The sequence below is a fragment of the Monomorium pharaonis genome, chromosome 2 (genome assembly GCF_013373865.1).
Source record: "Monomorium pharaonis isolate MP-MQ-018 chromosome 2, ASM1337386v2, whole genome shotgun sequence".
NCBI lineage: Eukaryota > Metazoa > Arthropoda > Insecta > Hymenoptera > Formicidae > Monomorium > Monomorium pharaonis.
Window position 1 is genome coordinate 14,843,223 of NC_050468.1, and position 27,419 is coordinate 14,870,641.

Below are 27,419 nucleotides of genomic sequence, written 5' to 3' on the forward strand. Positions count from 1 at the left end.
GTATGTACGTATATTATAATATAATATTATTATATTTACTATTTAATTATAAATATACAACAAAAAATGAAAAAAATAAAAATAAAAATGCTGCCACAGTAAAATTTTATAATTGCTATTGCACATTTTACGTTAAACTAATTACTACAATTTACTAAAAAAGTTTCTTTAAAGAAACAAATTGTTTAACAAAAACTTAAATACGAGAAAAATTCAATTTTGCTGAATTATGTAAAAATTTAGTTAGACATATTTAAAAATAATTTAATTATTACTTTTCGTTGATTAGTAAAATAATTATGTAGGATTGCTGAAGCATGATAAGTAAAAAATATTAATTTTTAAATTTCCAAATTTTACTAAATCTTTAAATATTTGAATAAAACGTTTTTTGTTTATATACATTTAAAAAAATTTTACTTGTGGAACACTGTGACGCATTTTAGTTTTTGAATTTTAAGTATACATTCTATATAATAACTGAAATAAGTAAAATCTATTAGAATAGTAAAAAATTTACTGTGTCAAACTCTATCATCCTGTTTTTACCCAATGACTATAAACAACTGTTACTCATCAATCATGTAATAGCGTATACAATCATGTAATTCGATTTCAAGATTATTTTTCACTTTTCTAATAATATTTTGGATTTCTTTAGTTTCGGTTTTTATGACGCATTTACATTTATTCTCCCTGCTTTTGTATTTTTGTTCCTGTGATGAGTAATAATATAATTAATACGATTACTCAGGTACTGATGAGTAATCGTGTAGCAGTCACTGTGAGTAGTGGTGTTTGGTTCACTTTCTCACGCAATCGCCACCTTTATTGTACTTGGTATGCATACAGAATAATTGAATATTATTCTCAAAAAAATTTTCTCTCTCCCCCTCTTTTCCCTTCTTTAATAGGATATAAACTTTGCTGAAATACAATATAAAATACTGCTTTTTGATTTTGTATTGACGCGGTTAATGTGAGAAAACAATGTTTCTTTTACAATCTAATTTATCCTGTAGCTTCATATAACGAAAACAATTTAAACATTGTGGTTCAATGGTAATATTGATCATTTCTTCGTTGCTTTATATAATGGCGATTTTATATGTTGTACGGTTGTTATGTCGCATCCAAACGATTATTGCAACTGTTTTGTCATACGTGATATTCACAGGTCTGTGATTTTTTTCTTGGATACTTTTTGTTCACTCTTTTATTTATCTTTACTCTCTTTTTTTATTTTAAATACTTTTATGTTTTTTCTCCACTTTATTTTTTTCTCGTTAGCCACACATTTATACTTATTGATCATATCTAAGGCGTGCTTAAATTTTATTATGTATATTTTGTTACTACTTTGAATAACTGTACTTAATTTTGTAATTTTGTTTTATTAAATTCTTTATATATTTTTTAAAGTAAAATTTGTTTCTATTGACGAATAAGTATATAATCTCTATATGATTTACAAAAATAAATCGTTATAATAAAATTAATCTGCGATCTTAAGAATTGCACAATTAGCTATGATTTATATCATAATACTGTGCATAATTCAATTTTTTTAAACTCTTATATAAATAGCTACAATAATGTTACTATTTAATGATTATAATTTACATTTTGAAAAATATGTGCAACATGAAAAAAATTTTCTTGTTATATAACACTCATAGTAATAATATGTGTAATACATGTGTTTATTTTACATTACACAATATAACAACATAGTTAAAAATATATGATTGTAGTAATCATAATAATTTATAAATATAATTTAAATTGCTGGAAAACACTATTAGCACATTGTTTCGCATTGTTGATAAGTTTTTCAAGAGTTTCGTTGTTGAGTTTGTTAATCGCCCCGGTAAAGCAGCCTCCCACGTTGGGCAAAATATCGATGAGGTCATAAGCTGTGTTCACGATATTTTCAAATTCTGGCTCTAGTTTAGGAGCAATTTGTGAAGCCTAAAGATGTTAGAATTTTTTTTTAAGTAATGAAAAGTCTTATAAAAATTATAGTGTAATTAAAATGCTGTAAAAATTTTTAATGTATTAGAATGCATATTTTAATTGTATTGGAGAAAAGTTTTGTAGTGTTATCAAATATATTTACAGATTGTAAAGAAAATGTTTAAGAATTAAGAATAAATAATAGATAAGAATTAATTGAAATACTTACTTCATTAAGGCATAAAGTTATATTTGCAGTACATTGCAGAATATTTTGCAAATCTGCTTGTATCGTACTTATTGCATTGGTCAAGTTTTTAATGTCTTCACTAACTCCACTGGTTTTTTCCCCAATGCAAGTATTAAACTCTTTTAGTACATCTTCAATAATTGTTTGTCCTTCTGTGTACATATTAGCACAATCAAGACCATTTTGAAGTTCATTTTGAGCATTTTTAATTCCATTTTTTATCTATCAATATAAATTTTTAAACATTAGCACTACGTAAGTTTAATATATTATTAACAAAAACTTCAATTTTTTTAATACACAATAAATATTAATTGCATTGCATTCATAAAATAAGTAAACCAAAATAAAAATAAAAAAATTTTAATATATCAATGTCTTAATAAATTTAATTCTTTGAGCGATATAAATTTTTCCTGCTAACTTTATTATAAATAATGTGATGTTATGAAATTATGAGAATAGATTAAATAAGTAGAGTTAGATAAAAGAAATAGAGATAGAGATAGTAAGTAGAGAGACAACATAATTATTTTTTGTATGTCTACTGTCATTTTACGAATATTAGTTGTTTGTAATACCTATTGTTTATTATTAGTACACACAGTTAAGAAGATGCTAAAGTGCCCGTTCAACTTGATCGAGGTTGATAATGTAGAGTCATTCGTGCATATCATTAACAAGATTTTGTATGTATTTCTTTTATAAATTTGGAAATCCTTTTCCAGAATTGAAGTACGTATTAATATCAGCTTATAAATTGGATTTTATACCGAGAATAAAACAAAGACTTTTTTTAGACTGCTTTATTAAACTATATCTGCAATTATAAAAAGTATATTTTCAATTATGAAAAGTTCATGAGGCTAATCTTTTTTCTAAGCTTTTAATCTTAATTCGAATTGCATAATATTGTTTGTTTCTATTATGCCTAGAGGACCAAAATTTTATTTTGTACATATATTGTAGATTTTGTATATTAAGCAATTATTATTATCGGGTGACAGTTTACGTACTAAAAATAATTTTTTTTTGTTTTTGATATAAGATCGACCTTTTTTCTTTAGATTTTGGTGCGTACTTTAATTCTGTAAAAGAGTTTTGCGATTCTATAAAGCTAATTAAAAAATTAGTTCCCTAAAAAACTGTCAATAAAACAGACGACTTTAGGATCCCCTTAAGTTTTTTTATTATTTTTGCTTTTTTAATTTTTAATGTACTGACGAGCCATTTGGAATAAATATACATATTATACACAAACATATAGTAAATGTTGTTGAATTAAAAACATTTGTCACGAATATAATTTAATAAGTATATCTGTTAAAATGTAATATTTTTGCTTCGAGAACTGTAAATTGAAATTAGAACTATTTATTCCTAAACATAAAATGATATAAAACAACTTATAAGATATTCATATTATAACTATATATATATATATATAGAGTTACATTTTAATTAAATCTTACATTATCAATTGCTTCCTTTCCACGAGTTTCGATTTCATTTCCCAGTTTTTTTGCATCTTCCAACGCTTCGTTTTTACGAGTTTCGATTTCATTTCCCAGTTTTTTTGCACGGTCGGTTACTTCCTTTTCGATTTTATCTCCCAATTCTTTTGCGTTTCCAAGTGTATTTGAAATTTGTTTATTTATATTATCCCATGAGCCACCTAGCGGCAAATCGAAAAGTCCAGCATTTGTTGTTTGAAAAACCTAAAATTAAACAAATAAATTAATGAAATACATAAATGTGATACATATGCATAATTATTACAAAAAATAAAAAAGAGAACAAATAGTTTTGTTTTTAATATTAATTAATATATAAATTATAAAACAAATATTAAATACATTTTTTAAACTTTTACTATTTTGTTAAAAGTTTAATTTTTATGATTCTAATAACTATTTTAGATTTTAAAAATTGAAAAACTTACACAAACAGCTACGATGATGCAATTTATGATGGTAATTTTTGTCATTGTGTCACTAATTTGGTGTATTATTTCTTGCAACTTCTGGAATAATACTCCTTTTTTAAAACTAAAACTCGCGTTTATATAACATATTCGCTTCTAACTTGTAAAAGATATCGTTGCGATATGCAAATTAACTTGTCAAACTGTGAATACTTACATCAATATGCACTTACTCTAATTAGTCAACGTAAAAAATAGTAGCAACGGACAAAATCTATTATTCACAATAGTTTTATTCTATGGTTCTACTTTACAGTTAATTTTTATGATATATTAGGTTTACGTGTTCTATCATAATTTACTCTTGATAATTTTAGATACTTTGTATATATGAATATGCAATTAAAATTATTAAAACAGTCCATTTTTTGTATAACAAATTGGATACAAGAATATTAAAAAGAATTGTAGCATAAAATTTTTTAATATATTATTCACTAAAAAACATATTTAATCATGGCCAGCAACTTATATATGAAGTGTGTGGAGAATTCCACACTCGGATTAATTTGAGTGTGGAAATTTCACACTCGGAATTTGACCAATTTGTTCCAAAATTATTTATGAATTGTGACGAGAGCTATCGCCATGAACTGTAACATTATATGGTCGGCGTAGTCAAAAAAACTGTAACAAATTTTTGGGGCTTTAATTTGTTGAAAAATCAAATTCCTTGATTAATCAAACCAACGAATGGCATATAGTATTAATGCAAGACAAGTTCAAAACAAATCTAAAGAGATTTTATTTAAACTTGTCTTGCACTCACACTATATGTTATTCGTTGGTTTGATAAACCAAGGAATTTTATTTCTCAATAAATTAAAGACCCCATTTTATAAAAATTTGTTACAGTTTTTTTGCTACCCCGCCCATTTCTTTACCTAACCAATAGCAGAACTCCACACTCAAAATTTTGCTAATTTTCCGGCCTTGTAATTAATGATATTTTATCAAATAAGTATTACCTGCAATACTTATATTATTTGCAATATAACCATTAAGCTGTTACAAATATAATTGTTTTGCTAACATTGTGGAAGCTGACAGAAATTGGAAAGAAAAAACTGTATGTTATGTATAAATTTTTTTTTTAATTAGTAGATTACAATATTAACAAAACTTTAAAGATATGTATGTACCTATGTGTAAAAGTATGTATATACACACATGTACATCCACACACATATACATATTTGAATAACTTTGTTAATATTTTAATTTAGTAATAAAAAAAACTTCCAACTATTCTTCACAATGTGTGCGTTGTGTGTGTGTGTGTGTGTGTGTGTGTGTATAAAAAAATAATATATTTATATATTTTTTTAAGAAATTAATTAAAGCTTCGAAGTTTTAAATCTTTGAAGTTAACTTCAAAACTACGAAGCTTCGAAGTTACCTTTCTGATTCGAATGCTTGAAGTTTCAAAATTTCGAAGTTTGAAGTTAACTTTAAAGTTTAAAGTTTCAAAACTTTAAATTCTTTCAAAGCTTTTAATATTCGAAATTGTTAAAAGTAATTTGTGCTAATAACAAAAATTTGAATATAATATAAATAACATAGCAAACTTTTGGGTTATTGCTGAAAATCGTATTTAAGTATTTTACGATATTTAAATTTGTATGAATTTGCAATTGTAAATTTTACGTGCCATTTTTTATAACGTTATAGAATTTTTTAAAGAAGTATATACATTTTTTGTTTTAATCTTTATAACAATAAAACTTACTAGTTGTGCATGTGTAAATGTTTTTAACAATGTTTTGTAATTACTGATTCGAATAAATTATTTTTATTTTAATTTATAATTTTGTAATAATTTTTACTGAAAGTACAATTTTATCGATTTTTATGTTTTATGAGACACATATAAAGATAACGTTTAATATTTCAAATATCTTTTTTATATTTCGTATCAATATTTTTACGCTAATAAAAATCAATGACTATTAATCTATGTTTCATTATATATAATAATACTAAAATGTATACATTAAAAAATTTTATTTTCTCCTTATTTCATTTTATTATTCTTGTTATTCTCTATGTTATAATTTTTTTACATTTGACAATTAAATCAATTCTTTTTGTTTATTAATCTCACATTCTGAGAAGTATTATAATTTTATTTTTAACGGTTGCAGTTCTTAAATATAATAGATCATCTTTATATTTTTATGGTATTTATGATATTGAATAAATAATGTGAGAATTATAAATATGTATCCAATAAACTTTATTTCCATTGATAATTGAATATGTTAGAATGACTGACAGTTATAGAACGATTGCATATGGTAACGAAAAGACAGTAAAAATATCCTTGAAATATTGCTAATGCAACATTGATATTCACCATTAAGAAAGCTAATTATGTATAGATGTATGCAATTACTTATTTTATTTAAAAAAATTTTTTTTTAAAAATAGGCCATTTTAATATAATATAAAAACGATACAAAAATTAAATTTGTGTATTAATTATATAAAATTATATTAAAATAATCACATTTATATTAATTGAATTTGATATTTTTGAATTTTGTATGGTACAACAATAATATATTTTTTAAATTTAAGTTATCTTAAAGTAAATAAAAATTTTGTTATTTATTTTTTATTTGTATGTGTAATACAATTATTTATTTTTCCTAAAGGCATTATTTGTAACTGCTCAAAGTTTTAGAGATTTGCCATCTTAGTTGTGATAAATTCGATTAAGTTTTGCATTTTTTCTTTTCTTGCACATATTTAGCGAATTAGCAAGATTTTACATCAAAGTAATAATTTTACGTTGCAAATCATTGTCGATGTTCTACAGTAAATCACAGATTTTTATTAATGTGCTAAATATTTTAATTATAATTATTTATTTAAAATATTAACATTATTTAATAATAAATCAAAACTATTTTTTATAAGAAAATGTATAGATGATGCGATATATTTGTTGTGTTTTACATGAATAAATGAATGAATAAACATTGATAGAATTTCTTTTCTAATTTGCAGATTAAACTTATATTATATATACATATACAAGTATATGTATATTAGTATAATTACAGTACAAATTTTTAAAATACTTGCCTATTTTGAATTTCCTTCATCAGGAGTCATTTCTCAAAGGCTAAAGAATTTATGTCCAGCGTTGGTTACTTTTTCAGAATTTAAAATGCAATTTTTAAAGCAGCATTATTTATATTATTCTTCATTTTGTCGCACGCATTATTTTATTAGTATTATATACAACTTATACTTTCCGCTATCTCAGCCATGCCCTGTACGTAATTAAATGTTTGATTTTTTTCTCCTAAAATTATGAATAACAATTAATCTTTCGAATCTTCTTTTATTGTTGCATTTGCTTGGAAATCAGTCTACATAATTATAATATGAAAAAAATACAATATTAGAAAATTAAACGAAAATGGAATGATAAAATTAATAAGAAACATATATGATGAATTTTTATAAAATAAAACTTACGAAGTTTTATATTTCTATACTTGTAACATTTTTTGAAAATAACATATTTTTAACGAAATTTTGTATAAAATTGAGCTCTATAACTAAACTAATCTATATAAACACGATACTTACAAAGCCTAAAAAATAGCAATAAGTATGAATTTTAACATTATTTTATTGAATCCATCATATTGTTTCTTTAGTTACAACTTTCACAATAAGACTTCTTTAAAGCGAAAGTCGAGTTAATATAACACTGTAATATCTTCGATAGATATGCAAATGGATATATATCTAGGTTACATTTAAATCAATATGTGTATTAATAAAGTGATCTAATTTGTCAAGAGAAAATAATAATAAAGAATTCGTTATCGCAAAGGCTTTTATAGCATGATTCTATAAAGTCATTACATATTACATTACAGATCGAATTTGTTATTTTTAGTAATATAGAAGAATCTTTAAAGAATATAAGAATTGTAGGGTTTTGCATGAGATTTTCAAATCTCTATTAATATTCCAATAAAATTATGAAATGCTATATATATATATATATATATATATATATATATATATATCGAATAATATAATAAATGCAATAAACCTATAAATAATATAAAATAATTAAATAATAAATTAAAATAATTCTATATATTTTTTATTAAAATAAAATATACTAAAAAAAGAATGTAAAAAAGTATTTTAAAATCTTTCCATGCGTGACTCAAATCAGTTTAAAATAGACATTGCATGTAGTCAGAAGCGATAGGAATTCTTAAGCTTCTTTTTCATAGATTAACGTCCAGATATCCTTTTTCATGTATTTTTATTTTCTATTCTGGAAGAATACGTCATTATGAATTTAAATAGATGATTCATTACTCAGTTACTATTACAGTCATAAAAATGCTGTAATCATAATATAGATAGAATATTGTCCTTTGAAGCTCTCTCTCTCTCTCTCTCTCTCTCTCTCTCTCTCTCTCTCTCTCTCTCTCTCTCTCTCTCTTTCTCTCTCTCCATCTCCCTCTCCCTCCTTCCCATCCTTGCTCTTTATTTTATTTTATTTAACATAGCTGAGATGAAAAATTTAGGATAAAATTTGAATGAAATTTGACTAATTAAAGGAATTTAAGAATCTCTACATTTAATTAATTGACCAGAGTTGCATTGAAATCGAAAACAAAACCTGTTATTTCGAGATTAGTGTACCGCCGATGAAAATGCGTGCACGTTGATTACCGTTAGAACCAGCCTCACGAGACGCATGCATGTGTATGATGCACGTACGCACGCATACGCACGTGTTCGCGTTCGTACGTATAAATTCACCCCTATAAAATATTCCCATAGGAGAGACGCACAGGGTGTCGTGGGAACGGTCTCGCTCGATATAAAGTGCCGCGCACATTTTTATGGGGCGCGTATACGTTCAAGTAGCTCGGGGATTCCTTTGTAACGAATCGGCGACGAGTCTTCTCGCCTGGGAGTCGTGCACCGAGTCAATCCAATGTGAATATGTTTTTCTTCCCTCTTCCGAAAAAGAGTATCATGACAGACACAATTCCAGTTTTCTATGTACGCGCGTCGCATGTACGTTGGTCAGATAATTATCAAATTTCAGCATAGTAAATCAAAACCGTCTGTCTTTCATTTTTCATCTCTTTTATAAAAGGATAAATTACTGTTCGCTAGTATATAAAAAACGAAGTGACATCAAAAATAACATTTGTTATATAAAGCGTTGTCACATTAAAGGATGATTAATTTTAAATTACTTTGCACACATTTGGACGCTATAAAAGAGCTCTCTCTCTCTCTCTCTCTCTCTCTCTCTCTCTCTAATTGATTGTTTTCTGGCAATTAATTGTGAGTCAAATAACCGTAAATCTTAACATATCTTTATATATATACATATTACGTATTACGCTAGCATTACATATTAGAAATCTTCATTAAGATATTAATTATTATTAATATACATTAATTTTTAAATAATTTATTTTAATTAATTAGAATTTTTACTTATTTGTTTCATCCTAATGATAACTTATTACCTACAAATTAATTTTTTTGTGCTCAATGATAACATTGGCAAATTTCTATATGTAATTTTTTATTCATATTTATACGTTTACATATAAAGTTGGGTACTTTTTTATTTGCTGCAAACTTTATTTTTTGGAAGTTCTGGATATATTTTTAACAAAATATTTATAATTAAATATTATCTTTATGTCACAAATAATTTACATATATGTATAGATAAATATATAGCACTATTATAGTAATAACAATTTTCCTGTTTTATATACAAAATATACGAATACAAATTTCCTTTTTTATATTTTTCAGACGGAAGTGTAAACCATTGATCTGGAGTAAACTGTACAATTTGTGGTAAGTTATTATTTATCTGTATTATTTCATCCGTAGTTCATGTTTTGAAAGTTACACTAGATACTTCTATCATTTTTCAATTTTAACTCTACGTTTTTTTATAAAGACATAAATATTGAATAGGGTGGTGATAGAATAAGCAATAAAATCTACACATCTGCTTTTTATTCTGATTCATTTCTTGTACCATATTGATGACATGTGCTTTCGATATTTCACATGCTCTTCATGCAAAATGTACGAAATTGTTTGGGATTATAGGTCATAGGAATGTAAATTATATACAAAGTAATGCAACATTGCAAAACGTCTTGCTTTACTGCGCTATAAATAACAAGTAGATGTATTTTTGTAAAGTGTGCAGTTTCTTGTAAACTTCTTTTTCTTCTATGTAAAATTGATATGAATAATACACAAAAATATTCGTATATATGTATAAAATATGTAAGTATAAAAATAAGTATGTATTGTGAAATATTGAATTTGCATGAGAGATAAATTTGCACGAGAAATTTTTATCTATATTACTAAAGCCTAAAATTTACCAAAATTTATTTAAGTATCCAAATATTTAACATAAAAATTTTTCTCTACATTGTTTTTAAGATAATTAATACTAAATTTATTTTATAACATATATAAAATTTTATTTTAATTGAGATATATTATAGTTATAGTAAAATGTATAATGTGTCTGAATAAATCTTGCAACGGATAACAATTATTTAATTGTCCCACATTAATGAGAAATTGATAAAAATTTATTCAAGTTCTCTTAATATGTTAATTTCCATCATTTCTCGAATACACTGCAAAAGAAAGAAAAATATATTGAAGACTATATGATAAATATATTCATATACTTTTAGATATTAAATTTATTTGAAATTAAGAGAATTAATAAATATTATATTTCAATAGAGAATGCAAAACACATAAGTATAAATATATAAATTTTAGGTATAAGTATATAAATGTATAAAAATTTGTATACTTATACTTAAAATTATATATTTAAATTATATAAATTTAGAAGGGAGGATGACGTAAATAACCTTATTCATTATTTTAAAATATGTGAACAAATATTAATATATGAGTTATTATGTTGTAGAATGTTATACTCAATAGTAAAATTCTACATTTTTAAATATTGTATAAAAGTAGTGTCATATTATTGCATAATTCTTTTTAAATATTTCTTTTTATGTCTTTTCTCTTCTCTTTAATTAAAAAAAATTTTGATATTAGTTGAATACATGCCTTAATTTATCATTATTGAACAAAATATTTTACTAATAATTTTATAGTGTTAATTGAAGCGATAACTCGATCACCGGACTATTATTGCAAACTGATTAAATCATCGGCACGAAGTTCAATAACTTCCGTTGAAATTGCACCGCGAATGCATCACGTAAAGCACACCTTAGCCTTTCGAATTTGTTTGGATGTCGAACGTTGAATCATCCGTTATCCTGCCGATTATCGAATGTCCACGAAACGTTCATTGAACGTACTCGGGGATCAGTTTGCCTATCTAATCAACGTTTAACGACGCGCAGGAGACTGGTGACGAAACGTTATGCTTCGTTAATTGCCATAACCCGATTTCACATCGCGATTGAGCGCGTGTATGCTCGTTTATTCCTGTGTACAAATAACAATGCTCTTCGTGGCTCCATTGTTGCGCGGCACTTATTGTGTGAACCACGCACACCAAAGAGAAGGGGCAGTTATGGGGCCTTGACTCAGAATTCCCATGACAGATCCTTCATCTTCTTATGCATTCTACTTTACAGCGACATAAGTAATGTAAAAAATAAGTATATAAGAATGATTTATATCTTATTGAGCGGTTTCGATTTCTTCCGCCTTCTTCTAATAGTCGGCATCGAGATTATCGGTTAATTCTCACGAACACGTTGTTTAGAGTGACTTTCCATCGGATAGAAGGTACGTTTAGAAGGCTGAGTTTGTATCATGCTTAATTTGCTGAATCGCAGTTGATTCGTGGTAAGAAGCGAGTAACAGTAGAAGAAAGCACTCATTAGCGCGCAATCTCTTAACCGGCGAAACTGTCATGCTCAACAAAGGCAGCTACCGAGTAAGATGAATAAGACCTCGTTATTTCGTTGTATAGCTTACTTGGTGTTATTAACACGAATAGGACATTTTTCTGGTTGCAAGAGCAATTTCTATATTAAGGCTCTATATGATTATGCTATATAATGCTTATCAAGCGTTAGACTTTTCCATAATTAATGAATACTTGAATGAATACAAGAGAACTTTTTTTCCTTAAATAGTAAAAACAATGCTTTTAATTATAAGAAAGAATAATAATTTAATAATACAAAATTAATGAGAAACGTATTACGTTAAATGAGAAATCAGAAAAAATATTAAAGATCGTTTGTTGTTTCGAAAATATGAGTAATTATAGTTTATTTATGAAATTAGAATCTTTATTTGATACGATTTGTCACAAATGTTTGTGTTATTGGAAAACATTAAATACATGCTTAAACAGTTTAATTCTTTGAATTGACCTGCTAACATTTAATCACTAATTGAAAGCATCGCGTAATTTCTGCATCATTGTTAACGAATACGTTCAACGCATCAAACATTCAATTGCTCCTATCTGTTTAACAGTATGCCAACGGATACTTGTAATGAATAAATTTTAATTGAGAACGCGACTCTCGGGACTCATGTACCGTTTGCCTTGTCGATCTCGCTGTGATATTAATTGGATTTTACACACAAATGTATATGATTCTGTGTAAAGTTAGTATGTCGTTTTTAGAGTTTTAATACTGATAAAATTCTAGCTCGTCTACAAACTATTGGAAGAATTCCCAATATGTTTGAAAAAAATCTGGTCACTAAATGATCCACATATTTGTCTATTACAATTTTTAAAAATAAAATTTCTTCGGGGTTTTGACATTATATATTACTTAATTTATACGATTATTACTATGTTTGTGCTAAGAAGTTCTTATTACGAATGGAAGTTGGAATCAACTTTATGTTATAATTATAAAGTATATTTATATAATTATAACGTGATTAGAGTTAATCATATTTTAGAAAAAAATAAATACGTAGTATATATGTTGTACAAGTTTTGAGATTTTTTCAGATCAGTTATCAAATATTGCTATATAATGCGTTGTTATTTTGTGTGTGTAATAGAAATATGTAAACTTTAAATATGTTAGCTTATATAATTTTCTAGCAATATTATGTGTGGAAGATATTCACGAAATCTACGTTAGAGCTTGCAGTACCTTTATTAATTACCGAACTACGACAATTACGGTCGAAATTCTGTCCGTAGAGAGGTGATGTACGCTAAAACACATGCTTTCGTTGGTACCTGTTAGCTCGATATACATGGGAATATACCGGCATGTGGTTTTGTCACAGCCATATGGCGCGACTGTGAACGCACGTGCGAGAGAACTTTGAAAGACGTATATATTCTGTATAGGACGTTATTATCGCATGCTCTCTGCACAACGGAAGAACATTCAAACGTTAGATATTCTGACAAACTGTTATATAATAATATATATTGACAGCTGTAATAAAAGTGATCGATATTTTAATCCTAAAAATTTTAACAAACACATTAATTTGAAAACATTAAAAATGTGAAATATTTTTTAAATAAAAAAATTTGTATTTTTATTACATAGTATATATTTCAATTAATAAAAATTAATTGAATAATACATGAATTTAAGTTAAGTGTTACCAGACGGTAGTAATACACATAAATAAAATATGTATTTTAAATGGAAAATTTATTTAAATCTGACAAATAATTTAATGTCTGCGGGAAATGTTCTTCCTCATTTTTTACCGACAAGATCATTAATTTACTATTTCCGCATTGTCAAATGTAACTTATGAAAATTTGTATGTTTCTAATGAGGTATTCATCGTAATAAATCTATCAGGTTGCAAATTAACGATCACGAAATGACATGATGTATCGTTGCATATGTAAAGTAATGCAATTATTTGTCTGTTGATACCGTAATAGACAAGATTTTACGATAGTATGTTTGCTCTCGGAAACCAGTTATTATCAACGTCATGTCATATGCCATAACGAGTTGTGCCGAACGAGTATTTTGAACTTGTTTATACACAGTTGCTTATAATTTGTAAGTGAATACACAGTCCAACAATATCTTCGTTACGCTTTTTTAAAATTCGCATATGGTTATAATTATTACAATATTATTATTATCATGAAAATGTAGTAATGGAATACTTTCTGAGAAAACGTATCGACACGATGAATTTCAAAGTTCTGCCAGTTTGAAAATATTAGAAAATTTATGCTGTCGAAAGTTTCCTCTGCTGGAAGAGCGTATTTTCGTTGAATTTATTGCTCGATAAAAGAGTATTGAAAGTTAATGTAATCAGTGATACTTTTAAAGTTCGAAAAAAGTTAGTAACGTGTTATTCCGAATGCTTTAAAAGCTTTCAAATGTGTTTCAAATTGTACAGTCAATTTTCTAAACTTATTCATATTTATTAAGTTCTATTTATATATATTCATATTTATAAATTTTATTTCCAGGTTTGTACGTTTTATATTCTAAACATTGTGTTACACAGGCATTGTTTATAATGATGAAAAAATAATTAGAGACTAAACTGCTTCTTAGTATGATAGATTTATTCAATTTAAAATAAGTTACCTAATACAAATTTAAAAAATGAATTTTTAAATTGAATAAATCTACTATACTAAGAAGCAGTTTAGTCTCTAACACGGATATTAATTATTTTTACAATTTTTCTTTAGTTTATAATATTGCAACATGCCAATCGAATATTAAAGGTCCAGTGATTTACACGTAAATGAGTAAAGGGTGCTGCTAACGTAAAGGGTGCTACCGGAATAGCAATGGCCTATGTCACCGTAACCGTAGTTGCAGGTTTCATGGAAGATGTTGGGAGTCGCCCTTCGATCACGAGATACAAGTGCACCTACCGTTCGTTACTCTTTACACCTGTGCACACACGTAACGACCCAGCATTTCGCGTGTGCGTGCGTCACTATTGTGAAACTCCTATACGCGCATATGCCGATTGTAAGTGTGCTGTGTGCATAACATACGTAAAAAAAAAAAAAATTCGACCGAAATAGCCGCAATCGTGCGTCGCAGCTGGGCGACGCACGATTGCGGCTCACGACCTTTTGCAAGGCGACCGCGGAGATTTCTACTGCGTGCAGAAATAAGGGACAAGGCCATGATCACAACATGTGCTAAAATAATGATTTCATTCGCGCTCTGCAATACATATACGGCGTTCAAGCTGAAGCAAATATAAGAAGGAGATATTTAATTTTACTTGTGCTACCTTGTTAAAGTATTCTTGTTATTCTTATTGTTTACAGAATACAGAAATAAGAAATCTCACATTTATATTTTGTGCTTCTTGAAGACTGAAAGGAATTTTATTCCGTTTAGTATACGAAGATAATGTTAAATTAATTAAACAGGCTTTTATATTTTTGTAGCCCCAAGAAAAAGCTCTTCGTTAAATTAAAAGGAAAATAAAATGGTAGTATAACATGCTGTATTTAAATTTATGTTTCTTTTATGTTTCTCTTATCACATTTGTCACGATTTTTTAATCCTAATCATATATTATTGTAATGAAATTATAAATATCGGCATTTTTAATTTTTAAATTAAACTAATCGCTCCCCTTTAAAACCCCTTGAACTTCTTTTGAATCAAAGTTCAGGTTATTTCCAGTTTTATATGATTGCATGCTCATTAAATGAAATCTTGAGAAAAATGTTTCTGTACTTATCATTTTTCCTGTAATATCGTGTTTAGCTTTTGAATCAGGGTACGAAAGCACGAGAGGACGTAGGAGGGCAAAGGCAGATGTTGGATTTCTTTCGTCATTTTTGTCGCGCGCCCTTAAACGCGGAAAGTAAATCCACGTATCGCAGCTGCTTGACGGGTGCACGTCATTGAGAACTTTTAATTCCGTTAGAAGTTAGACTACGCCTCGCTTAAATAAGGCTTAAGCCGTGTGCAACTTGGTTAAAGTTCCATTTACGTAAGAATCGCGTAACAAGAAAATGTAGCTTTATTTTAAATCCAGCCAGTTTATAAATTGCATGGAGTATTAAATAACCTTGATTAAATTGATGGCTTTTTTATGTTCTTTCTAATATTATTAGAAAAAAAATAATTTGCTAAATTGTTTAAAACTGATTATTATTTAATAATCGTTTATTCATTTTCCGTTATCTGTAACATTGAAATATGCAAACTCGTTCCGCTTGAGTGAGATTTTAATTCCTGCAAGTTGTTTTGCATTTTTTAATTTCAAGAATTGCTCTACATTTCCAATTAGAATTTACATAAGAAAAATTAATCATAAATAATATCAGTTCCTTTGACAGGCTCTTGGTAGAGCCAGAAAATATCGTAATTTTGCAATATTTTTCATCGAGTTCTTGTTTCCTTTAAAAGGAAAACAGATTCTGCTCGACGAGAGAGCTCTCTGGTCGAAAAGACGCGTCAGACTCCCGTGGTAAACTTCTCTCGGTCTCAGCAGATGTACGAGCATTTGCTTCGGCAGCTGCTCTTCTCACCGCCGTAAACTTCAGTTATCCACCCTGGCTTTTCGTTTTGAGTTGATATGAACTTTCCATCGTCGTCTCATCGTAACTTGCCAGATCGCAACGGCGATCTCCGGGATTATCAGTGCCGATATAAATTTCTCCATTTCCAGCTCAGGAATCGAGCTCAACTCATTCTCTCGGAAGGTGTAATCATGTGCAAAACCGGTTTTGCTGCGCTGATTTAATTTCGAGCGGAAGCCGATGATCGGGGTACTGCAGAGTCTCACTATATCCCTGAGACTCGTAAGGTAGGGAGAAGAGAGGAAGCAACTTGGGTCCGAGTTGGGGCTAAGGCATTCATGTTAGAGGAAAGAGGAGGGATTTTTGTTTGGCTGGTTTCGAGTGAGAGGGTTCTCTTCTCTATATACGTTCCTGAAACTTTATGTAAAATGTGTAATATATGTTTGTATATTTGTGCAAATGCGAAGAAAACATTTATTTATAAAAGATATCATAATTTTTGATTAAATTTAAATTTAATTTTAATTTTATAATTTAAAAGATGAAAATACATTTGCACAGACTATATAATGAAAAATTAATAAAAATAAAAACTAAATGATAAGACCGCAGTGTTCTAGAAAAAAATCCTGATAAAACATAATAAAAGCATTAGCTGTCTAACAATCTATTAAACAAAAAATCTAAACTAAAATCTGAAAAAGTGAAATAAATTTAATGTTTTATAATTATATGATGCAGGAGCATATTATCTACCAAACATAAAAAGGAAATAAGTACTGCAATATAATATTTTTAAAGGAAGGGCCTGACAGATGTATGTCTGTCCCTGGCAAACGGCAAAGTGGGATAGAGCGAGCTGGGACTGTTGGACCCTCGGCCCGCGGCATTCGCGTCTAGAGCCTCTTAGGGGGGGGTTGTCGTATATCCGCTGGTCAGGCTCGTTTGTGCCCGGGAGTGTACCTTCAAATAAACTCTTCTCACCGCTTGGTGAAAGTCAGCCGATGTCACGTCGCGTCGTTTTCCGTAGTAAGATTGAAACGGCGCGACGGTAAATTTGAATCTTATTGATAAGTGTTCGGCTACGCTTCATGTCCTCCATGAAATTGTTGCATTGTTGAATCATCTACCTGTGTTACCTGTGGATCCAGATGGCGCGTTCATCAGATCGTGAAAACGTTGAACTTGCATTCGAAAGTCGTGACACTGTCATCGCCCGTTGGATTACCTGACAAAAATTTTTTTCTCTCTATCCCAATTAATAAAAAAAAAAGTAGTTTTTTTAAACGTGAATATACCCGTTAAACTTTTAATCAATTCTTCGTTAACATAAGCTGAAAAACTTTAACGTGCTGTCACGACTGTGCATTTTTATCCGCTTGATTGCGTAAATTTTACCTCGAGTGGAAATATGTGAATGAAATTTTTCCGAGCGTGATCAACGAGAGTGTCAAATTCCTGGACTCTTTAACTGGATTCTCCATGAGAGATTAAACGTACTTCGGGTTCCGGTGGGGTCGCCGGAAGTAGCTGAGCGTGACGGCGACGGTGCTAACGGAAAAACGTGGGAACTTGCGTCGCGTAGCCGCGCCTCGCCGCTGCTCCATTAGTTGACGCACGCTAAACGACCTCGACGATAATCGTATTATACACTTTGCGACAAATGTTATTTTATCGCGGAAAAATCTATTTCACAAGCTGATATCACGTGTGAATTTCTCGGATTAGCGATAAATAAAGGCGAGTACGTATAAAAGAAAACGTGCAAAAGAGATAAGAAAGCGATAATAACGAATGGAAGAGATTAAATTGTTTATGCTTCTCGGGTGGCTGATGCATTAATTACCACATCGGAAGCATTGCGCTTAACGGTTAATTAGATGGGTGGAAAAATAGTGCATCGGCTAAATTACGAAAATTCACAAAAGAGAAGCAGTTCGTAAAATATATCGAGGCCTTTTTCGCGGCCGTGGTTAATTGGTGCATTAAAGTAGCGCGTGAAATTGATTTAATTGATATACGTAATATCCTCGAGTGGAGTACGCTGAGAGAACAGGTCCACTCGTAGAATGTAACAACGCCATCAGATTCGAAAGTTGAACGGAGCTGGTTCTAGTCTCACATATGTCCGTCCGACGTTTACATCGTTGAATAATTCGTAACGATTTGCGTTGAAAATATTTTCGCCGACGGAGTTGCGTGTCGCATTTAGTGGGGAAACGACGATGCAAAAAGGAATGAAGAACAAAGCCGTGTGAAGAGCGAGAAAAGTACGATTAGAATTTGTGTGCTGCGGTGCTCTTTGTTGCGACAGACGTATTGAGGACGCAGGCAGTCATCGTTTAAAAATAACAGAAAGAGATCGTAAGACATCATCACGTAAGACGGAGTGCTGACGACTGCTGCATTGTGCGGTTCTGGTGTGCAGCAGAGTACGTGGTTCACCGCTGTTGTTCGCGACGATGTGTTCGCAACGTTTGTGACCAGCAGGCTCGAAGAGAGCGAGACAGAGAGAGAGAAAGAGAGAGAGAGAGAGGTATACTCGGAGAGAGGAAAGACTTACCTGCAAGACCAGAAACGGAGAGAGAGACCGATCGGAATCCCACTCTTCTAGGTGGAATCTCTGACGTCAGTCTGGAATAAGTTGTATGACCAGTTCGGGACGCTCGCAGTTAAAAAGAGACGACGAAAAAGAGGAAGCGGAGGAAGAGTAGGAGAAAGAGAAGAAGGCAACAGCCTCTTCTCTATCTAGCTACGTTTTTACCGGCCGGCTCTCGCGAGCATCTCGCGCCGCCATGTCCTACACGCATCGCGACATCCATCATCAGTAGTAGCATTTGCCCCTACCTCTCTTTCTCTCTTTCCGTCTCTCCCTCTATCTATCCGCGGCATCCATTCAGTGGCCGTTGTGTCAGACTAAAATTACCCGGGTCGGCTACGATCCACGCGCGAGCGGAGTGCCAGCTCCAACGCGGAGCGTTTCGGAGCTGATCCGCGGCCTGTAAGGCGTACCTGACGCACGAACGGTTGTGAGATATCAAGTGTGTGTGTGTGTGTATGTATGTGTTAACGGATATCGCGTAAGATTGGATCTTCTCGATTTGGTGACAGGATGGATGGCATTTGACCGAATGGCTTCGTCGGTCCCCTCGATGTCACTCCTAGGTGGGAAGTGGTCTACGAAATGTCATTCGATAGAATTCATGAATAATATAGGGGAATTTTTTTCCGAATCTACATCGTAATGAAGTGATCGAAAGATCATCCGTTGGCGAATTGAAACTCAACGAAACAAATTCACTCATTAGTGCTTCTTTCAAGACTTCGATGAGGTGTTTGTGTACGTGAAAACAAATTTTATCTTGATTTCTTTCTCCTATTTTATCCTGTGGAAGAGAAAGTGCAACATAAATGTCACACTTGTGTCGCTGAGCGTGGATATCATTGGACGTCGTCAGTGACATCACGTATGGTGTATCAGAGGATACGTGGAACTGCCAACGATTCGTTGTATTTGGATACTTGACGCGAGTGGTACTGCTCGTTGTGAAAACATCGCCATCCAAGAGAAATGGGAAACCACCCGTCCGCCCACCAGCCACTCGAGAGGGCTACCAGCCATGCTGCAAATGGTCTTCGTCTCTCGGTACGCTGTGGTATTTTTTTCTTTACGTCAAGTATAACGTTTACAATTATCTTCTTGCGCATATTGTACCCTCACTGGTATCTGATATGAGACGTAACTGTCACACACGCGTACACGCGTGACAGTCGTAATTATACGGCATTGTTTCAGGGTATTTATCTTCAGTAGCGCATCAATGATGTAGTATTCATTGATGTAGTATTTCTTTTAATGTCAGCGTTCACTTTTTGCGAACTTATAAATATGAAATTATTTAAAACAGATACGGTAAAGACATATAATATATTTTTGAAATTTATATTTTTAAATTAATGTTACTTTAATATGAAAGTATATTAAGACTTCTAATATGTAAAACTCTTAAGAAACATATTAGCTAATATTCAATTAATGAAAATGTAAATCTAACTCAGTATTAACAAAAAAGTAAAAAGTATGGAAATGAGAGGGATCTAAAAAATGGGATATAAGATTAAAAAATGAAATATAAGGCAAATTTCAGGAACAGAAATGAATAACATAAAAAATAAAATGCAAATCTGTTTATGTAAACTAATCAAAATGCAATTGAACATAGTTTATCTTTTTACTGTATAATAGTACATAAAAGATAAAATAACATTAACATCAAAAAACTTCAAATTAAATCATTAAATTATTAATACGTTTTAATATATGTTTTAATTCACTTCTAATTGACATTTATTTTATTTCATTGATATTATTAATTAGTCAAAAATTTGTAAAGATAATTTTAAATCAAAATTTTTGTACATGTAAAAATTTTTGTTCACTTACAATCATGTAAAAAGTTGTTATAATAACACAAGTGCATAAATGTTAACATAAATCCTAAATTGCATGTCATGGCGTGACCATCAACGTTTTCCCTCTTAAACGTTTTGCGAACGTGTACAAGGGACGGTTTATTACACGCTTCATAAAGTCCGAGATTTGCAGTCGTCGGAAATGACGGTTTGCCCTTCTTATGACTTCCATTTTTCATCCTTGATCGCACCTTTTATGCATCCTTATTTTTCATTTTGTTCTCTTGCAATTTTCTACAACGAAATACATTTGTTCACATATTTTTAGATACTAAAAATGCTTTATACTCTTTTTTCTGAATTTTGGATTTTATATGTTTTATTGTGTATACTTTTACCTCTCTTGTTATTATTTATTTATATTCAAAATTTTAAAAAAATATAGACATTTTTAATATCTAGGAAAAATATTTAACATTTATATCTGAAATTTAAAAGAAAAAAAATCTTTAGTATATCCTTAATGTTAAAAAATATGCGAATAAATATGTAAATTTATCATCGATATTCATCAATCAATGTTATGATAAAGAGTCATGTCTATAATCTAGTAGAACTTTAGCACTACATCATCGTGAAAAACTTTGTTTATTAGATATAAAAATATCTTTACAAAAAAAAGAATGAATAGAAAGAATGAATTAAAAATATCTTTTTATGCACACATAATAAAATTATATAACATTTTTTACAAAATTATTTATTTTTTTCTATAAGTTGATTTTCTGAATGGGGATATTTTTTTAGAAAATTAAATATTTTATAGATATAACGATGTAGATGTAAAAATTTTTATAAGCCTACTAAAAATTTAGTTGAATAAAGATGGAATATATTCTCGTTCTTAAAATTGCTGACTATGTACCTCAGGTATTTCTGTAATGAAGAATTTTATTAACGTGGACGCGTGACGTCAATCACATTGGTCACAGCAGGTGACTAATATATTATTTGCATTGCACTGGACTTTTGGTGTCATCATGAATATTATAAGTGGTTTGTGAGAATTCAATTTCCGTGACAATCGAGTATTCCCAAGCGTTTGGCAATCTTCACGCGAGATAAATCCTTGGTACTCGTCCCGCTGAGACTATCAATGTGCGCTATGCGAATTATGTAAGCTGCCACTGCATTTGCGAATCCCCATTTCGTAGATGGAATGACGTACTTCATGCGTGACGGTTTCAACAGCGAAAATGACGATACAACGAGGTGCGGTCGGCGCTCGCGTTTCAATGACCTTTGCTCGTAAGCACGTGTCCGAACCGGCGTTTCCGCATCCATACTGTAAACGCGACGTTCAATTTATAACTGCGAAAATTTACGTAACTCTGTATCATGCTGGACATTATGTTGAAAGCTTTCGAAGCATTAAAATAATTTATTATATGAATAACTATAATACCTTTTCATGAAGCAAAATTTTAAAAGGATATAATCAAAGATACAACTTAATAAGTTCAGGACACTTCATAAGACTTAATCTAAAAAAAATAGCTATAACAACTTAATAATAAAAATAATTTTTAATTAATTCTTTTGCACTCATATGCACATTGTCTGAAGTTTTAATTTTTATTTTTAATTATTATAGCTTTTCTTGTCATATTATTATCTTTTTTATTATAAAAACACATTTAATTAATGTATAAATATGCAATCTCTGTCTTGAAATATGTATAATTTATAAGCACGTACAGGATGTTTGTAGATAGATACCGTTTTAAATAATTATTAAATTATAGAATATATAATGTAAAACTTACTTTTGTGAGAAATATCTTATAATAGACAATTTTTTAAGGAGATGTTCCCGGGATTTTAAGATAATCCTCTGCTTTAATGGAATTTTATGATTTTTTTTACATATATAATAATATGATTCTCTATTTATTTTGCATGTCCATATATTAAAGTAGATAACAAGAATAAATGAAAAGTCAATAGTTTATGAGATTTTTTATACTTTATTCTAATACATATTTTGATATAAAATATAAAATATCTTATAATTTATTTATTTTTTGACAATTATATTAATACTTTTTTTACGTACAACTTTGATACTTTTATATAAAATAATAAGAAAAATCAACTGGCGCAAAAAAGACATACATATTTTTTTTCAAAAAATTATGCAATATGCAATATGCAATTACGTACTTTTAAAAATAATAATTATAAGTTTTCTGTATACCAATTGATTCATCTCTTTATTTTAAAACATTTATATATATATAATATATATCTAAGGACACTGTGTAAGTATTTTTTAGATCTTGTAAACGTATTAATATAATCATTTTCTCGAAAATAGTTATTTAATTATAATTTTAATAAGTTTAATAAATACAAAGTATCTTGTATATTATACGCATATAGAAAACTTTTCCATAAAATTACTATAAATTATTAATTAATTTTATGGTAATTATATTAAAATCAACAAAAGAATTTTATATAAATTATATTTCACTTTTAAGATACAAACTAACATTTTATTTCTGGAAAACATGAATGTATTTTTATAAAGTTGAAAAGAGGATATTATATTCTTTTGTTTTACGTTGATACAACAGCTTTGAGATATGATACAAAGCATGAAGCACAAAAATTTGTTTTCATATATTGTGCATCATAAACGAAAGCCGGCAAAATTTCTTCTGTGTAAAAAGCACCACGGATTTTATAAAAGCAAGCGAAACGTTTATCACAGAATGAACAAACGAGTGTCAGATTTTTTAGATGAATTTGATGACATTTTCTTTGAGAATAAAGCTTTTGTCTTGCTGTCTTGTTGATATTTAATCTCTAGGAGACAAGTGGAATAGTTTAAAGCTTGGGGGGATGATTACATAGAAATAGCTGAACATTAACTTTCTCGAATTCGTCGTGTATAATTACATGATGTTCATCACGCGTTTTAATTATCGAAATTACTAGATTATCGTCGAGATTGCAAACATTTTATTTCTGCCAAGTTGACTTGCGATATTCAATTTAATGTCATGACGTCAAACAACTCGTCTTTTATTTTCGTTTTTTACCACTTATATATTTTACTTGTACATCAATATCCGGGGAATAAGTCGATATCTTGAAATCAAGATGTGCAATGTCATCGTGGTATACGGTAACGGTAGAAAAAATACTGTAACGAATTCAGCTACAAAGTCTGTGCGAACATATAATGATTATGTACATATGAATATTTATTCTTTTATTATACGCATAAAATGGAAATATATTTATTAATCCTATAATAGTTACATTGAAGCGCACAAAAGAACTTTAGAATAATAAGAAATATTAAGCAAAATTATTAATGCTATCAAAAATGCTTTAATATAGTCAAAAAAATTAATGTTACATCTACGAGCTATATTTTAATCTACGCGAAACTACTTAATAATTTAATTACAAAAAATTGCGTTTAATAAAAGTGCAAGTGGTTTGAAGAGATGTATAAAGCCAGTACTTCAAGTTAATCCATTTCAAGGAAGAGGACAGTAGCACGTAAATTACGGAGATGCTTGACCAGTCGACGGGCCGACCAGTATATCGCGATTACATTCGAATCGTGTTTTACGCATGGTCAACACACATAAATCTAATCGCAACTACGCATGGATCTACACTCACATGCGTACACGCCCGCGGTCATGCACACTCGCAGCTCAATCGAATCAAGGGGATCGAACTCAAGGATAACTGGTGCTGGATGCAGCGCTCGCCTCGCGACGATAAAGCGAGAGAGATCCAAAAGAGTTACTAATTGTAAGCCGTTCGAAACTACCACCGATTACTTGCACATGCATTTCTTTTATAATTAGATACTGCAATCTACAAAAAGGTCCAATCTTTGCTCTTAAAGAATTTATAAAAAAAAAGAATTTTAGTGCTCATAATTTTTACATACAACATACACATATAATTTTGCTAGTCTGCACACTGGAAGCTTAAAAAATATAAATATAAAAATAATTATTTATATAAAGTTTATATAAAATTTTTGAGTGTTCAGAGAAAGAAAGAGAAAGAAAGAGAGAGAGAGAGAGAGAGAAAGAGAGAGAGACAAAAAAATTTTTTTAAATAATTTTAATTTTAATGCGATAAAAATTTTTTTTAATTAAACTTTATTGAAAATAATATTTGTATGAAATTAAATCTTTTCTAAATTAGTATTCTTCAAATAAAAACGTACGTCCCACAAAAAATAACTTCATTTTGACAAACATTTTTTTGCATTAAAAATAACAATTTTTGTAATAATATTGTTTAGAGTTTAAAAGTTTTGTAAGTGAGCAATGTTAAGTTAAAAGTTTTTATTTATTTCAATTCTCATTTATTTACTGCAATTATATAAATTTAGTGAAAAATGCACATAAAAAATTAATAAAATATTGAAAGTAATTAATTGGATGATTGTTTTCAATAAATTTCTTCAAAATACAACTGCAGGATCTTATAATGCTGCATCTTTTATATTTGTAAAATTTTACTTTATTATTGTATCAAAAAATCTCTGTTAATGTATTTAAATTTACGCTGTCTGAAAAATGGGATTATCTCGTTTACATTAGTTATTGCGAGAAATGTCGCTCGAATGGTGATCGAATTGAACACTCATATGGAATGTAGGAAGATTCAGATTCGAACTGGCTAAAATATTATTTTTTGCAATAATTTCTTTACAGTTTTTTTTTTCAAGGTAGGGAGTGATTACATACGCATGTTAGCATTAAAAATATTAAATTGTTATTAATTTAATTTGTAATATTACGTATTTTTGCTAAAGATTGTATCTCATGACTGACTCGGCGCGCAGTTTGCATGTGCTAGAGATTGTAACTTTTATCAATAAATTATTGTATGCGAATATCCAGTGTTGGCTCGTATTGACAGTATTTGACATGTATTTCTGATTTTATTGTATTATTTATTTTTATATTATATTATTTTATTGTATTGTCTTTTATTTACGAAAAATATGTACATCTCTAATGGCAATGCTACTACCGGATAAACTATTTTAGTGAACAGTTTACTGTTAAAATTTTAAACGTTTATGTAATTGTGACAAGAAGTTATTGTGTTTTATATATGTGTTAATTTTGATACACATAATAAATTATGTGATTTATAAATTACTGAATTTATATCATAAATTGAATAAGAACTTACTTATTAAAGTTTACTTATTAAAAACTGCAAGTAAATTTTAAATAATTAGATTTATTAATCTTAATGAAATAATTTTCTACTGAAAAATAATTGTGTTCTTGTTCTGATAAAACATTATCTTAATTGATAAAAATTATTTTTATTTAAAATAATATTTTTTCTTTCGAAAAAAAAATTATTGGTAAAAGTAATTATTTCTTTTAATTTAGAAATTATAGTTTAAGAAAATGTATTTACAACAGGAAAAGGGATTTCTTTTTATGCAGATATAGAAATATCTTAATGTAAAGTCTTAAAATTTAATATTGAATACTAAATAATTTTTAAAAGACGTTCGCATTATTCACCTTTTATCTGTATCTTTTTAGTACCAAATAAAATACGTTTAATTTCTTGATACAATCTTTTAACATGTAAATTGATTCGCAGCGTATGACATTTAATTATACCTTGATTCAAAGGTAATCAATTGCGCAGGTTGAAAAGCACACGTTGCATTCTTACACTTGGTATTTCCATGTAGTAAGACGACAACATGCCACGTCTTTTCGCGTGAAAACCTACTCGTTGCATTTTTATGTAACGTTATCCGCCTCCTGTCATTGTATGCGTAGACACCTGCCGCGGTGAAAGGGCTCGAAGTAGATTTATACTAGATGCGTGAACTAGGCGTATCCAACGTCTGGTATTCCGCGCAGCTTATTTTCCTGCCCTCTTCATCGAACGTTTCATCGATTATTCTTTCGCAAGAAAAACACGGCTGCATTATCCGAGTGTCTTTACGGAACATGAACCTCGTACTTTCCATTTTTTCTATAAACTTTCTTGACGTTATTTAACGTGAGATATAGCCCTCTAGCGCGAGTGCTTTGTAATCCTGACTCTTGCTATTCATCACGTCGGACAATGCGGCTCCCATAATCGGGCTATCTCTGTTAGCACGTAAACTTTAAATGTTTCTCTGCTAAGTTCTATCTGTGCTGTTCAAAATTTTTCAGGCAATTTCACCGCGAATATATAACATATAATCTCTCATGTACATGTCTAACTTATCTTCT

At 29.3% G+C, this 27,419-nt stretch overlaps 2 protein-coding genes across 5 annotated transcripts in view; one reads left to right on the forward strand and one right to left on the reverse strand.

The window, feature by feature from the left end:
* The window catches only part of LOC105834320 (protein numb), a 64,200-nt gene that overhangs the window by 17,858 nt on the left and 18,923 nt on the right, over positions 1-27,419 (forward strand). For 2 of the 4 annotated variants that reach the window (XM_012676713.2, XM_012676715.3), the window contains exon 2: positions 10,020-10,064. Coding sequence is in view for 2 of the 4 variants with exons in the window: in XM_012676711.3 (XP_012532165.1) it covers positions 20,276-20,350 (75 nt within the window). In the remaining 2 variants the exon portion in view is untranslated. Of the gene's footprint in view, positions 1-10,019; positions 10,065-20,212; positions 20,351-27,419 lie in introns of those variants that run through there. The other 2 variants (XM_012676711.3, XM_012676712.3) reach the window with 1 other exon arrangement.
* LOC105834324 lies at positions 1,581-4,264 on the reverse strand. The gene is made up of 4 exons (XM_036282345.1): positions 4,149-4,264; positions 3,679-3,924; positions 2,186-2,428; positions 1,581-1,971 (listed from the first exon to the last, which is right to left on the reverse strand). The coding sequence occupies exons 1-4, from the start codon at positions 4,191-4,193 to the stop codon at positions 1,768-1,770; spliced, it is 738 nt and encodes a 245-aa protein (XP_036138238.1). The 5' UTR covers positions 4,194-4,264; the 3' UTR covers positions 1,581-1,767.

What these genes read in the sequence shown, in the direction of transcription:
- LOC105834324 (XM_036282345.1), bottom strand. Translation starts at nt 4,193, where the DNA reads ATGACAAAAATTACCATCATAAATTGCATCATCGTAGCTGTTTGT. An exon ending in GCATCATCGTAGCTGTTTGT is followed by an intron (nt 3,925 to 4,148) that starts GTAAGTTTTTCA and finishes GTTTAATTTTAG; the next exon opens with GTTTTTCAAACAACAAATGC. An exon ending in GAAAGGAAGCAATTGATAAT is followed by an intron (nt 2,429 to 3,678) that starts GTAAGATTTAAT and finishes TTATATTGATAG; the next exon opens with ATAAAAAATGGAATTAAAAA.